This window comes from Pan troglodytes, chromosome 1, assembly GCF_028858775.2.
Source record: "Pan troglodytes isolate AG18354 chromosome 1, NHGRI_mPanTro3-v2.0_pri, whole genome shotgun sequence".
In the NCBI taxonomy this organism is placed as follows: domain Eukaryota; kingdom Metazoa; phylum Chordata; class Mammalia; order Primates; family Hominidae; genus Pan; species Pan troglodytes.
The window spans coordinates 93,035,931-93,050,342 of NC_072398.2; the positions used below are offsets into that span (position 1 = coordinate 93,035,931).

At 54.5% G+C, this 14,412-nt stretch overlaps 1 protein-coding gene across 16 annotated transcripts in view; it reads right to left on the minus strand.

The window, feature by feature from the left end:
- The window catches only part of SEMA4A (semaphorin 4A), a 30,440-nt gene extending 16,118 nt beyond the window's left edge, over positions 1-14,322 (minus strand). The window contains exons 1-10 of one of the 16 annotated variants that reach the window (XM_016948332.4): positions 11,545-11,694; positions 7,886-8,110; positions 6,924-7,091; positions 5,067-5,227; positions 3,511-3,573; positions 3,157-3,255; positions 2,819-2,924; positions 1,077-1,193; positions 609-733; positions 113-285 (exon numbers count right to left, since the gene is read on the minus strand). In XM_016948332.4, the coding sequence (XP_016803821.2) occupies positions 113-285; positions 609-733; positions 1,077-1,193; positions 2,819-2,924; positions 3,157-3,255; positions 3,511-3,573; positions 5,067-5,227; positions 6,924-7,062 (983 nt within the window). In that variant the 5' untranslated portion in view covers positions 7,063-7,091; positions 7,886-8,110; positions 11,545-11,694. Of the gene's footprint in view, positions 1-112; positions 286-608; positions 734-1,076; positions 1,194-2,818; positions 2,942-3,156; positions 3,256-3,510; positions 3,574-5,066; positions 5,228-6,923; positions 7,101-7,876; positions 8,115-11,374; positions 11,430-11,544; positions 12,096-14,210 lie in introns of those variants that run through there. The other 15 variants (XM_063797089.1, XM_063797091.1, XM_016948301.4 and 12 more) reach the window with 15 other exon arrangements.
- Between the last annotated feature and the right edge of the window lie 90 nt (positions 14,323-14,412).

Below are 14,412 nucleotides of genomic sequence, written 5' to 3' on the forward strand. Positions count from 1 at the left end.
GTGCTGGCTCATGTCAATTCCTGCCTCCGCTCACGAGCTGGGGCCTCACTGGCGTCAAGTCCCGTGTCCAGCCCCCATGGTCCAGCCCCCATGGTCCAGCCCTGCTGCTCACCACTGGGAGGTGAAGACTGCGTAGATGTGGGGAGCTGTGGGAGAATCGGCGGGGAGCAGGACCGCGTGGCGGATGACGTTGAAGGGCAGCTGCCCCGGCTGGGTGCAGAGCAGCTGCGCCTTCAGGAAGGTGGTCCACTTCTTCTGCAGCAGCTTTTCGCCGCCCACGTCATTCTGGGGGCACAGGGGGAGTCAGGGGGCGCCCCGGGCGCCCCCCGCCCCGCCCCCCCAGCCCCGCGTGTCCTCCCCGCCCCCCGCAGCTCGGCGTGTCCCCCCAGCCCCTGCCAGCCCCGCGTGTCCCCACCCCGCCCCCTCAGCCACGCTTGTCCCCCGCCCCACCCGCCCAACCCCGCTGTCCCCCGCCCCACCCCGCCAGGCCCGCTTGTTCCCCGCCCCGCTCCCCCGCTCTCATTGGGGGCCCACCACTCAGTCCTGCCCCTGCCATCTCCCTATTGGTTCTCCTCCAGTTAGCCCCGCCCCCCGCCCAGGCCGCGGACCTTGCAGACTCTAGCCACCCGCGATGTGTGGAGCCTCTCAAAGAAGTCAAACTCGCTGGCTGTCTCCTCGAAGAAGAAGTAGACGACCTGGGTCGAAGGGATGGCTGCCACGAAGGAGGCGTCATCTGCGGGGGAGGGGCAGATGGGCTTAGGGACTGAGCCCCTGGATGCCCTGGGTTTGCCTGAGTGAAAACCCTTGGTTTGGCCCTGGAGGCCAGGACACAGGCTTCCTCGGGTCCCACAGCTTGTCGAGGGGTAGCGATGTGGGGTGGGGATGACTGGTACTTCTTTAATGTGTTTACATAAGACGAAAGCTTCAAGAGGACCGGAGCTTTGCCTTCTTCCCTGCCATATACCCCCTGCGCCTAACAGTAATGGACACATTGTACCTTCCGCAAATGAAAGTTGAGTGAATTAGCAAGGTCACCAGGACTCAGGAAAGGAGGCCAGCGGGGGTCAGGTCCTTACGATGCAGCCAGCGGAGGAAGTTGTCGGTCTTGAGGACAGGCTGGGATCCCAGTGTGCGCATCAGGATGGGCTCACTGCCCAGGAAGTTGTTCATAGTACCAGAATAGAGCATCCCATCTAGGGTGGAGGAGAGGAGAAGAGAGAACTGATGGGGGGGAGGGCTCCTCTGCCCTCCACAGACCTGCCTCTGACTGGGGCTGGCATCCATATCAGTCTCGGGGGCCCTGCATCAGTTCTGCACCTTCCTGGGGAGCCTCAAAGGCCAGCTCCCCCTCCTCACTAAGCACCCCTCTTAGCTTCCTCTCTCCACAGGAAATGGCCATCCTGTGTGGCCCCCCGTGTTTGGGCACTTTTCCAGCCTTTCTGTGGCTACTTCGTCACATACCTAGCTGAACCACTTGCCAAGTAGAATCACTTACTGATCCTGGAAGGTGACTGTGTTTTCCACTTCCACACCTTGGGTCCTACCCTTCTCTCCCTGGAACACCTTCCCTGCCATCTGTCTACCTATCTTTTCAAGGTCCTGCTGAAAAGCCGAAGGCCATCTCCTCCAGGAAGGCAGGTGGGAAGTCTGTAATGGTTGGTGTCCAGTAGTGCATTGAGACATGGTTTCTCTCTCCCTTTTTTTTTTTTTTTTTTTTCAAGACAGGGTCTTGCTCACATCCAGGCTGGAGTGCAGTGGTGCCACCACAACTCACCGTAGCCTTGACCATCTCAAGCGATCCTCCCACCTCAGCCTCCCAAGTAGCTGGGATCACAGGTGCTTGTCCGGCTAATTTTGTTGTTGTTGTTTTTGTTTTGTTTTGTTTTTAGTAGAGACGAGGTCTCACTATACTATTGCCCAAGCTGGTCTCAAACTCCTGGGCTCAAGTGATCCACCCGCCTCAGCCTCCTAAAGTGCTGAGATTTCAGGTGTGAGCCACTGCACCCAGCCTGATTTCTTGTTTATAACTCCTATACTACCCAGCACAGTGCCCAGTACACCAGAGGAAGTGTTCACACAATTGTTGAACAGTGGCTCAGTCTCAGGCCTCTTCTCTACCCAATACCCTTCCCGGGCCCTCGTGCCTCTGTCTCTCCACATACATCTTTCTCCACCACTTTTTGTGGCAATTTCAGCAGGAGCTGGTGGTTGGGGTGCTTAATTCTCCCTCTGATCTTGTGCTCTGAGGCTTTTGGCTTCCCTCTCTCTCTCTCTCTGTCCTCTGCATTTTTTGTTTTGTTTTGTTTTGAGACAGAGTCTTGCTTTGTTGTGCAGGCTGGAGTGCAGTGGCGCGATCTTGGCTCACTGCAACCTCCACCTCCTGGGTTCAAGCAATTCTTGTGACTCAGCCTCCCGAGTAGCTGGGACCATAGGTGCGCCCTACCACGCCTGGCTAATTTTTGTATTTTTAGTAGAGATGGGGTTTCACCATGTTTACCAGGCTGGTCTCAGACTCCTGGGGTCACGTGATCCACCCACCTCAGCCTCCCAAACTGCTAGACTGCTAGGATTACAGGCGTGAGGCACTGAGGCTTTTTTTTTTTTTTTTTTTGAGACGATCTCGCTGTGTTGCCCAGGCTAGACTCAAACCCCTAAACTCAAGCATCCTTCAACTTCAGCTTCCAAATAACTGGGACCATATGCACGCATCACCACACCCAGTTTCCCCTGCCTTTTGGGAAACTCTGTAATATTCCATATTTCACAGCGTGACTGGAGAAAGTAGATGTTGGGATGAAGTGGGAAACCTGATACTCACCCACCAAGACAGCCGTATGCTTGTGAGCGGGGTCAAAGGGGCTTTGGCCTTTTCCCTCCATGACCTTGTCCTCCGAGATGGGCAACAGGTAGGAATCTTGAAGTTCCTAAATGGGGAGAGAGGCTGGGGGGCCAGAACGCCAAGGTCTCACATCTGGGAAATGAGGGGCTTGAGGAAGGAAGGGAAAGGGACATAGAGGGAAATTGGTCTGGGGCCAGGAAGTTCATGAGGGTCCTGCGTCTGGAAGGCCAGAGTTTTCCAGAGCTACAGAGGAAAGGCGTAGGTAGATGTGAGAAGGGATGCTTGGGGGCCTGAGCGCTGGGCACCAGAGAACTCACAATGAAGGTACAAGCAGGGCTGAAGGCGAAGGTGCCGCAGGTGTAGAGATGGGTGACATTGTAAGAAACCAGGACACGGATGAAGTTGAAACACTGTGTCTGAGGGAGACAGAGAATTTAGGTCTCCAGGCCACCTGACTCAAATTGCTGGACCCCCAGAGGCTGCCCCCTCACTGAGGAGAAAGGCTAGGTAATGCTGGGGCAGTCCCTGTACCTCTCTGTAGAACATAATCCAGGAGATAACCATGCAAACAAGTGCCCTCCACTGCCGCCCAACCTGAGGTCATCCAGGGATGGTCTAGGGATGCCAGGGCTCTCTACCCACTCTACCCCTACTCCCCCACCTCCACTTACCTCATTGCTCTTCTTCTTAAAGGCACATTCACTCTTTTTTCTGTCACTGGCTGGCCACGGTATCTGAAAGTGGGGAGTTGGGAGGGCGAGATGAAAAGAAATAAGGTCCTCAGTTCTAGCTGTGACCTGCCTCCCTTCTCTGCTCTGATGTGAAATCACCAGCAGGCATGGTGATTAGTGACATGCTGATGGGCAGTAATAACATCAGTTTGTGACCATGGCTATTACTTGAATAATACTGGTATCAGACATAGCTCCATAGTTGAACACAGCCTAAGGAATCAGACAGACCCAAGTTTAAATCTAGACTTGGCTATTTCCTGACTGAGAGATCTTGGTCAATTTCATAGGCTACTGGCAGATACAACCAGGTGGCATATACAAAACACCTAACACGATGAATGGTATATATGGCAGCAGTTGTCAAACCGCACATTTCCTGGGGAAATTGTTTAACAAGTTGGTTCCTGGGTCACGCCTTAGAGAATCTGCATTTTTAACCAGCATCTCATATGTGCAGGTGGTCAGCAGACTACACATCAGGATACACGAACCATGGAGGTGATTGCTATATTGCTAGTGCCTTCTCTCCCTTTCTTCCTTCCTTCCTCACATTGTTCCCATTAATAGGGCGACTAAGACAGAAGCAGCCAGGCACAGTGGCTCACACCTGTAATCCCAGCACTTAGAAAGCCTGAGGCGGATGGATCACCTGAGGTCGGGAGTTCGAGACCAGGCTGACCAACATGGTGAAACCCCATCTCTACTAAAAACAGAAAAATTAGCCATGCCTAGTGGCGGGCGCCTGTAATCCCAGCTACTCGGGAGGCTGAGGCAGAAGTGCTCGAACCCGGGAGGCAGAGGTTACAGTGAGCCAAGATCACGCCATTGCACTCCAGCCTGGACAACAGAGTGAGACTCCATCTCAAAAAAAAAAAGACACAGAAGCATCAGTGATTTCTACTAGTGGGTAGATATCAAATTATTGATATAATTTGAGTCAGTGTTTATCTCATATGTCAATGATTTCCGTATCAGCCATTTTTGCAATTAATATTATTCAATCACTATTCACAATACCAGTGAAGAGTGAAGTCACAGGCCGGGTGCGGTGGCTCACGCCTGTAATCCCAACTCTTTGGGAGGCTGAGGCAGGCGGATCACCTGAGGTCAGGAGTTTGAGACCAGCCTGGCCAACATGGTAAAATCTTGTCTCTATTAAAATTAGCCTGGCATGGTGGTGCATGCTAGTGCCAGCTACTTGGGAGGCTGAGGCAGGAGAATTGCTTGAACCTGGGAGGCGGAGGTTGCAGTGAGCCAAGATCGTGCCACTGTACTCCAGCCTGGGCAACGGAGCAAGACTCCATCTCAAAAAAAAAAAAAAAGTGAGGCCACGACATTTCCTGTCTGTTATATTGTCACGATATACATATAAAGAGAACTGCTGATTACAGATAACAGCAGCTGAGTTATTCATGCACAGGCAGCCAAGCCCAGGGTAGCTGCCGGCCCCCTCCTCACTCCCAGCCCACACTCTTTATCCCTGGACTCCTCACCATGTTCTTTAGCCTGGGGACCCCTGGATCCTGGATATCCAAGGCCAGAATGGCTTCTCGAGCCCCCACGTAGAGAGTATTTCCATCACCACTCAGGAGCAGAGTGTCAAAATCCTGGAGGCCCTTCTGGTGGAAGAAGCTAAGTGCCCTACGTTCATCCCCTGTTGGAGGAGTAAGACAGAGAGAGTGATGAGGACTTGGTGGGCAGGCAGCTGACTCCTGAGATAAAAGTGGGGGAAGGGGAAGGGTTGCCTGAGTGTGCTCCCCAGGCCTTGGCAGCTAGATGCACTCTTCTCCACCAGCAGTTCTTCCCTTCACCCCACCCCAACACAACAGCGTTGTGTGCTGAGCCCGCAGTAGAGAGGAGAGGCAGCCAGAGGCAGGGTAATGGGGACGGGAAATAAAGTGAGGCACAGTGGATGCTCTTCTAGGCCTGGGACAGGGAGGGCTACCGTGGGGGAGGACGCCTTGGTCCTCACTAGGATGAGGAGCAGCAGGCAGACAGACAAACAGGAAAGTGTTGGCAGCCACAAGCAGCAAAGCTATATGCAGACGGGAGGGCGTATGTCAGAGTCCCTCTCGCCATCCCCCCAACCACCCCTGCTTTCTTCCTCTTCTGTTAAAGGAAATTCCCACCAGTAGAGTCACCACGAACAGAGAGGAAGCATTTTTCTTCAAAGATCCGTGTGGGCATGGCTGGATGTCCCCTGGGCAGGGATGGTGAGCCAGGTGTGGGAGGCTCACCTAGGTCCTCTCCATGACCTTGGCATGGTGGGGTGGGTGGGGGCGTATTTTCCTGTCCCACTGGCACATCGGCAAGGAGGAAGGAGCTCCTCAGATCCTCTCTCATTAGCACTTGCACTGTTGCATTAGTTAGAAAGCTGACTAGCTAATTGATACCTTTGCAGGCTCAGGGAATCTTACACAGGACAGAGGGGAGAAGTTGGGGAATCTGGTGTGGCTGCGGGATGGAAGGGCCAGCCTCAGGGAGGAGCATCTCCTGGAGGCCAGGCCTCCCCCAGAGCTGCCATAAACCCCTCAGTTGCTGAACAGATCACCCTGTATTGATGGTCTGATTGCTCATGTCTTCCCCCTTGTGACTGTGAACACCTTGAGGGCAGGGGCTGAGGCTTATCCGTGTTTGTGCGCCCAGCATCCAACACAGAAGAGGTCTCTGCATCAATGGGCAATATACATTTCCTTTACCAATTGCCCCAGAAAGATGCTAAAGACACAGCCATGCCCAGTCACCTACAACTCCTACAGTGTCTACATCCTTTCCTGAGTCTTCTCCCTGGAGGTGAGGGGGCCAGCAGCCTCCACAGTCTCAGTAAGAAACCAGCCAAGCTGTGCTTGTGTGTGGGTTCCAGGGCCCGTTCTCCAACCAGCCATCCCATGGTCCTGGACATGGTATGGTCCAGCATGATCTATGTGGTTGGCATGGGCCTGGTGAGCCCTGGGTCACCAGGTCCACATATGGTCTTCTAGCATGGGCCTTGACTTTGGGGTACCTGGGAGTGTGAAGCAGTTAGGAGTTTGAGGTGCCCAGCTTGGTGACAGTGATATTTAAGGAAGGAAAGAAAAATTACCAACATGGAGAACTGGAAGAAGCGTGCCCCTGGCCCCGTGGCCACCTGTTTTCCTCAATCTGCTCTCCAGTGGCTTTTCTTTCCTTTTGGACTTCTGTTTCTGGCTGTGTCTCTCTTTCTCCGAAATCCTCTGTTTCTCCCTGGCATCTCTCTCTGTGTCCCTGTTTCTCCATATCCATTTCCTCCCCTCCTCTGTTCCTCTCTCCTTCCTCCACCCACCTCCAGCTCTCTATTGCTATCCCCACACTTCCTGCCGTCGGACACTTACCTGCATAGTATCTGACCCTGGGCATGGGCCCCTGCCCGCCTCCCCCCGCGGTCGTCGTCGGCAGCAGCAGCTGAAGCAGTTGGAAGAGGAAAAGGCCCAGGAGGCTCCAGGGGTCCAGGCCCAGGGCTGGGAGGGCCATGCTCAGCCACAGACTGTCACCAGGGAGCTCTGGGGAAACAGGCACCCGGGCACTTTCTGGGTGAGCAGTTCTTACCACATCCCCCCGAGGACCAATAGGAGAGCCCCAGGCAGCAGAAGCGTGTGTATTGGTGGCGGGGGTGGGGCATTGGGGCAGAGAAGGTTCCCTATCTGGAAGGGCCCTAAGACAGTCTCACTTTCATCATCCTTCCAGGCCTCAGCCTGTCACCTCACTGTCCCCTATGGGTAGGAGCCCAGGTCTCCCCTATCCTGCTTCTTCTGTTGTCTTCTCACCAACAGCTCTGGTTTGCCTTTTTTGGCCTTACTCTCAGGAAGTCTTTCCTGTCTTTCCTCCTTTGCCTTCCCTCTTCTCATAGCCCAAGCCCAAACCGTTGCCTGGCTCTGGGCAGGGAACATTTTGGGGAGCAGGTTCCTGTACCCAAAATATAAACTCCTCAGACCTTACTCTCCTGTCACTTTCAGATCTGTTGACACCTGTGCCTCATACTCAGCTCTGACCCAGGTAGGCAGACTGGGTTTGAGTCTGCCTGCTCTAACCTCTCCCCCAGCCCCAGCTGGGTTCAGGGTCTTTGAGGCTCAGGCCTGCCTGGCCTGATACTTCCAGGGAGGCAATGAGGGTCCATCCCACCAGGTTGGTTGTCAGCATTTCCCGGGGAGCTGCCTGGGCAGGGGTGGCTGGCCGGCTCCCAGCCTCTGCAGCTCCCCGGCCCCCTTGTCTCTTGCTCCTGTGTCTGCCTCCCTGGGCCTCTACATAATCTTCCCCAAGACCACCCACCCCAAGCCACCCATCTCACCTCACATACCCTTGAACCAGCCACAGTGGGAAACTCGGTGTCTGGATTCTAGGGCGGGGGTGCCATTCAGGAGAAAGAAGAAGGGGGGTTCCCAGGCCCCAGAGGCAGGGGACAGAAGGCTCAGCCTGGCTGGAACGGGAGTGCGGCCCTCCAGGTGCCCATCATGCCAAAGCCAGCACTGGGAGCTCTAGGCCAGGGAAACCGGAATTTCCACCTCTCGAGTTGTGACAGATCCTGGCTTGGGCGGAAGTTGGTGGATTGGGAGGGAATAAAAAGACGTTCACCCACCTCACAAGAGACACACCTCTCTCTCCCTCCTCTGCTCGGTCCAACCAGAAAGTTTAAGAGGCCCTTCTAGGTCATTTCAGCGATTCCCCTGCCTCTCCATCATGTCACAGCCAGTATAACCAGCCTAGCAGTGGTTTCTTCTCTTGCTTAAGATTTCCCAGATAGGGGACATGACATATTCTTCTTTTCACTTACCCACAAGGTGGGGTCTCTCTACTCCTACCTACTGGGAAGTCCCTGCAGTGGTCTAACCTTTAAACCTCCCACTCTCAGCTGGGCCATAGTCTTTAAAAAAATAAAATAAAATAATTGTATTAGGCTCTTATCCATGATTTTGCTGAGGAAGTCCCCCTTGCAGTCTAATCTCCATCACTCTTTGACATCAGGCCAATAGGAAGCCCAGAAATCAGGCCAGTACAAAGCCCAGAACATTTCCCATCTGAACTCGTGCTCACTGGACCACACTTTGGAGGCACCCAACCCCCAAAGGTGGCTGCTCACCCCTCCCTAAAGGCTCCAGGGGGAGCCTCATAACGCGGGGTTAATGAGGCATCCAGCGCCAAGAACTCTGTGGCCTACAAAGTGGGTAGGTTCCTGCCCACTCAACATGGTCAGCTGACTGCAGGTTAAAGAGCACAGACATCCCAGGGCTAATCCAACTCTAATAAATAATCCACTTCCATCTGACATGCACATTCCTCCCTGGCAGGAAGTCCTTCCTGTAGTGTGACTTCCATCCCTCCTGCTACAGCACCAGCCAACATGGGGGATGTTACAGCTCAGGCTACTCCTTATAATTCCTCATCTGAGGTACTCAGCCTTCTTTCATCTCTCTCAGTTTCCCCGGGGGTTGGTCTCAGACATATCCTGCCTGACAATCGTTTCTGTCAAGACTTGCCTAGGACTCCCCCAGACTCTCCCAGAGGCTGGTTGCCAGGTCCCTTCCAGTTTCTTAGAATCAAGAGAAACTCCCATTTATCCAGACCCTACCTTCTGTGTCTCCCCAACCCCCAGCTCAGATTTGGGAAGCCAGTCTGCCCCTGGGCCTCTCTGCTTAAACAGATTGGCTTATTTGGGTCACTGGGAAGAGTTCTGATATGGGGAGGCTGGGGGAGTTCCAGCCCTACACTCCCAGCCTGATGTCCTATTCCCACCTTTCTGGAAGTGATAGACTCCATGCCCTGCCCCCAGTTCTTCCTCCAGACATCCAGAATTCTCCCAACTCCGGACGTCCTCTTCCCCAGCCCCTCTAGCCAATATGAATAGTTCACACTATCAGGCTTTAGCCCTCCCAACAATTTTAGCAGCTAGGTACTGCCATAATCCCATTTTACAGATCAAGAAGGGAGGTTACACAGCTAGAAGCCAAGTTAAATTCAGATCTGCCTCATTCAATAGCAAATCTCTTAGCTTCAAAGACTCTACAGAGTCCTAGTCCCTCAGTCCTCCCTCCTGCCCCAGTCCACAGTTCTGAGCCACTTGGATAGAGAAGGCAAGGGTGGGCTGGGAGGGTAGTGAGCTGTATCTACTCTAGGCTAAGAAATAAGATCTCTGGGGTGATTTCTGAGGACTTTCAACAGGGCAACCGCACAGCATTAAACCAAGAGTGGGCTTTTTTTTTTTTTTTTTTTTTTTGAGACGAAGTGTTGCTCTGTTGTTGCCCAGGCTGGAGTGTGGTGGTGCGATCTCGGCTCACTGCAACCTCCGCCTCCCGGGTTCAAGCCATTCTCCTGCCTCAGCCTCCCAGGTAGCTGAGACTACAGGCATGTGCCACCAAGCCCGGCTAATTTTTTTTGTATTTTTAGTAGAGATGGGGTTTCACCATGCTGGCCAGGCTGCTCTCAAACTCCTGACCTCAAGTGATCCGCCTGACTCAGACTCCAAAACTGCTAGGATTACAGGCGTGAGACACTGCGCCCAGCCCCAAGCGTGGCCCTTATGAGCAAGCTTATTTGTGTCAATAAAGCGTTTCAGAGGAAACAGAAACCTTCTTGAAGGAAGGCTGTGAGGTACCACCCCCTGCCTCTGCAAGGGCCTCCTGGTCAAAAAGAGCAATAGGAAGGGCACCCTGCCCCCAGCAGTGCACCCCTCACACCAGTCTCTGGAGTCAGACCCCAAGCCCCACTGCCATCTCCCCTGCTTCAGCTGGCAGGGCCCCAGCCAGTGCTGGCTTCGTGGGCACGAGACCTGTGCAGCCACACAGGGCCCTGTGCTCAGAAGGGCCACACTTGGTTTAATGCTCTGCTGTTGCTCTGTTGAAAGTCCTCATAATACTTAAACAAGGGGCTCTACATTTTTATTTTGCACTGGGCCCCACAAATAATATAGCAGGTCCTGCACACAGCATCAAAGAAGCTCAGGGCTGACAGGGTACTCAGACATACCCTTCCTGACAACCGTACAAATGAGGAAACCAAGGCCAAGGAGCGGAAGTACCTTGGCTGGGAATGGTGTCAGGCAGCAGGTCAGGTGGGGTGGCAGTGGGAAGGGGTCAGATGTTTAGGGACCTGCCCACAGGGGCCGTGTCATTTTCACAGCTCCAATCTGGGGTTTCCCCCAGCCCATTTCTCCACAAGCCCTGGAGCCCAGCCTTGGGTCCTGCCATGACAACAACACTGAGTGCACCCTCTGCCCTGCCAGAGTCCAGCTCCTCCCCTGCAACCCTTACACAGCATGCGATGTAGCCCCTTCCTGCCAGGTTCTATTGTGCAGAGGAAAGGTCTAGATGTGGAGGTGGGAGGGGAGATGGAGAGGTTGCTTCCCGCCCCGACTCTATGCTACCTCTGAGCTTCAACCAGCCCCAGACGCTCAGTCTCTTCTGAGCCCCTGCAGAACACGGATGCTGCACTAAAGGAGCAGCTCCTGGAGCCAGGAGAGAAGCAACTCCTGGCTTCACGAGTGATCTGGCAGGTCCAGTTTCCCCCACCTCCTCCCTTTCAGCTTCAGGGGCAGCCCACAGAAGAGTCCAGTTCTGGGGAACATTGCCTCCTGACTTCCCTGCCTTAGCTCCACCTGCCCTGGCCCTCATCTGCCCTCTTGTTATGATCACAAGCAAGTCAAGTCAACTTATATGTATTGAGTGCCTAGCGTGTATAGGCACTAGGGACGTCCCCAAGCCTCTACGCCCCCTGTGTCCCTCCACCTCTTCCCATCCCCACTGTCTCCCAGCCTTTTTGCCACCCACCAGCTCAGTCCCTCCTAACCCCTTACCCAGAGCTTCCCAGGTCCCCTCCTCCAGTCTGACTAGCTCTGGAAGGCTGCGCTGAGTATCACACACAATAGCCCGACCCCTCTGTCTGCCCCCTCCTTAGGGCAGAGCCAGCACCAGACAATGGCCCCGCCCTCTCCCTTCAGAACTGTCAGCTCCCCCGCTCCCTTACCTGGAGCCTGGGGATGCCGCTGCGTTTCCCTCCCTCTGGAATGCCAGGCTTTCCGGTCTCTCAGTGCCTCAGCCCCTGCCACACCCCCACCCCCATTCTCAACCCCATCCCGCCTCACTGGTCCTCAGTCACCATGGCGACCGCATCTCTAAGTGGGAGGGACTAGAATCTCCCCATATTCTTCCTCCTCCTACCCATGTCCCACTGCGCCCCACCTTCTGTGGCTCCTGGATTCGCACATGTGGAGGAGGAGGGGCTCCAGATGCGGGAGGAGGTGAAAAGGAGGTACAGTAGCCCCCGGTCCCTGCTCAGCTCCCTTGCCCACCTTCAGCAGGCACCACCGTGCACATGTCACCACCTGGGTTCAGGGGGTCAGCTGGGGCCCATTCCTCTTTACAACCAGTTCCTCTGGGTTTCCCTCTACCCTGGGAACTGTGTATATGCCGGGGCGACACAGCTGGACCGCAGCCCAACCCCATGCAAATTCAGTTTGCCAATGAGGACACGAATGAGCCCACAAATATCTATGCAAATATGCAAATAAGCCAAGGGACAGACTCTATTAAGAACCCCAAGGAGCCCTCTTCTATTTACAGTATCCTGACTTCTGAGGGAGGGGGTCCACTGCCAGGTTCAGGTTCTGCCTCTCCTTCCTAAGCTGCCTGAGAAGAAGGTGGCTCCCCCGGAAGCCTTCTGTGGCTAACACCCTCTGAGATGTATTAAAAGGGGAAGGTTTGTGCTGTAGAGAGCAGACTTCAGAAAGGACTTTCCAAGGGTCTAGACTAGATGGACATAGGGAAAGAAGATAGCCGGATTCTTTCCCATTCGGGGAGGAGCACAGGCAGGCAGCGGTTTGTATGGAGCCTTTTTGAGAGCCAAGCCTGTGCCCTCTCCCAGCCCTGATCCTAAACAGCCTTGTTACTAGAGCTCCCTTATGTCTCTACTGGGCCCTAACTTTGTTGGCAAAATGAGGAGTTGAAAAAGCCCCTTCAGGCTGGGTGCGGTGGCTCACGCCTGTAATCCCAGCATTTTGGGAGGCTGAGGCTGGCAGATCACCTGAGGTCAGGAGTTCGAGACCAGCCTGGCCAACCTGGAGAAACCCCATCTCTACTAAAAATACAAAATTAGCCGGGCATGGTGGCGCATGCCTGCAGTACCAGCTACTCGGGAGGCTGAGGCAGGAGAATCACTTGAACCCGGGAGGCGGAGGTTGTAGTGAGCCGAGATCATGCCATTGCACTCCAGCCTGGGCAAAAAGAGCGAAACTCCATCTCAAAAAAAAAAAAAAAAGAAAAGAAAAAAGAAAAAGCCCCTTCCAGGCTGGCCTCTCTCTCAGCTGGCAGGGGACTAGAAAAGGCACCATGAGTCTGGGGCGAAGGGCCCTAGATCCCAGGCTTGGTTGCCTGTAGCCTGCTGTGTGATGCTGGCCAGAGCATTTACCCTCCCTGCCTCACATCCATAAAATAATGGCTTTTCAACCTGCCTGGGAGCAGCATGGCTCCGCCAGACTTCATAGTATTTTTAAGAGGAAGGAAATGAGTGTGCTGGTGTCGGCCCCGGGTAGAGGGTCTCATGGACCAAGACTGCTTCCCCTTCAGATCTGAGTTGGGGTGGTGGTTGAGCATTTGCTTTGTGGTGAAACAAGGAGGGCATGGCATGTGCTGAAATCGGAAGTGGACCCTGAACGGGGCCGCCATGTCCCCCCTGATTCCTGACACTCCACCCTCACTGCCTCTCTGCATCTCGGCTGTGGGGACTCAGAAAGGACCTGCTTGTTCAGGCTTCTCTCCCCTGGGACTGGGACACATGATTTGAAATTAAGATGGTGGGGAGTAGAGGACCCTGAACTAGTATGATAACAGGAAGGAAGCAGGTGAACTGCAGGAAGCCCTCACACCCCCATTGGACATCCTTGGGTCCCTGCCCCTATTTTCTTCCCTTTTAGGGGAATTGGATCCAGTCTCTGTGGCAGAGAAGGAAGGAGCTACCTTTCTGAAATAACCCAAGGGAATGGGGGAGCCTATAGATCCCACCTGGCTCCACTTCAATCCAGGTCACCCAGCCGGACTTCGGGGGCCTCCCCTGGCCTTGCCATATGAGAATCAAAACTTCCAGAAAAGAGCTAAATAGTCTTGATGAGAGAGTAGGGACATAGTCCAGGGTGGTGGCCATAGCCACAGTTAGAAACTCGCTGGAGTGAGCTGGACACCCAGGCCTCCTGTTTGCAGTTCTGTGGGGTGGAGAGGGAGAGAGAGCCTTTCCACAAGCTAATCTCCATTTCTCCTGCTGCAGCATACATAATTCTATTTCCTCTGGTTTGTCTAGCCTCAATTTCCCCACCTGTGGGGAGTGGGGATGTTGGGACCCTGTGTCTTTGATTGCAGGGAGCAAGGAGTGGCTGATGGAATTTAGAAAATGAAGGTCTTGGGGAAATGAGATGGGGGAGTGGAGGGAGGAGACCCAGGCATCCTGCTCCTTAGGATATGCCCCTCAAGATCCCTGAGGCTGCCCCTCCCCCAGTAGAGGCCAGAGGACCACCCCCTGCATTGTTCACTGGAGTTGACACACAGACACTCCATGTCCATAGTCCCAGAGTTCTGGCATCCCGCCCCTCCCTCCCACCCCAGGGACCACAGTCCCCCTTCCCCACCACTTTTAAGCCTTACCCCCAGCCCAGAAGTGGAGACCCTAACCCAGGCGTCCAAGACTTCCAGCAGAGTCTGCACCGGACAGGGCGTGGAGCAGGGCCAGGCATGGCAGGGAGGGGGTGGGGGCCCTGCCAGCCCCCTCCAGTGCCCCAGTTCCCAGGCAGCTCTTAAAGGGACCAAGGAGAATTAGCCAGGGGCAGCTTAAGGAGGTGAGTGTAGA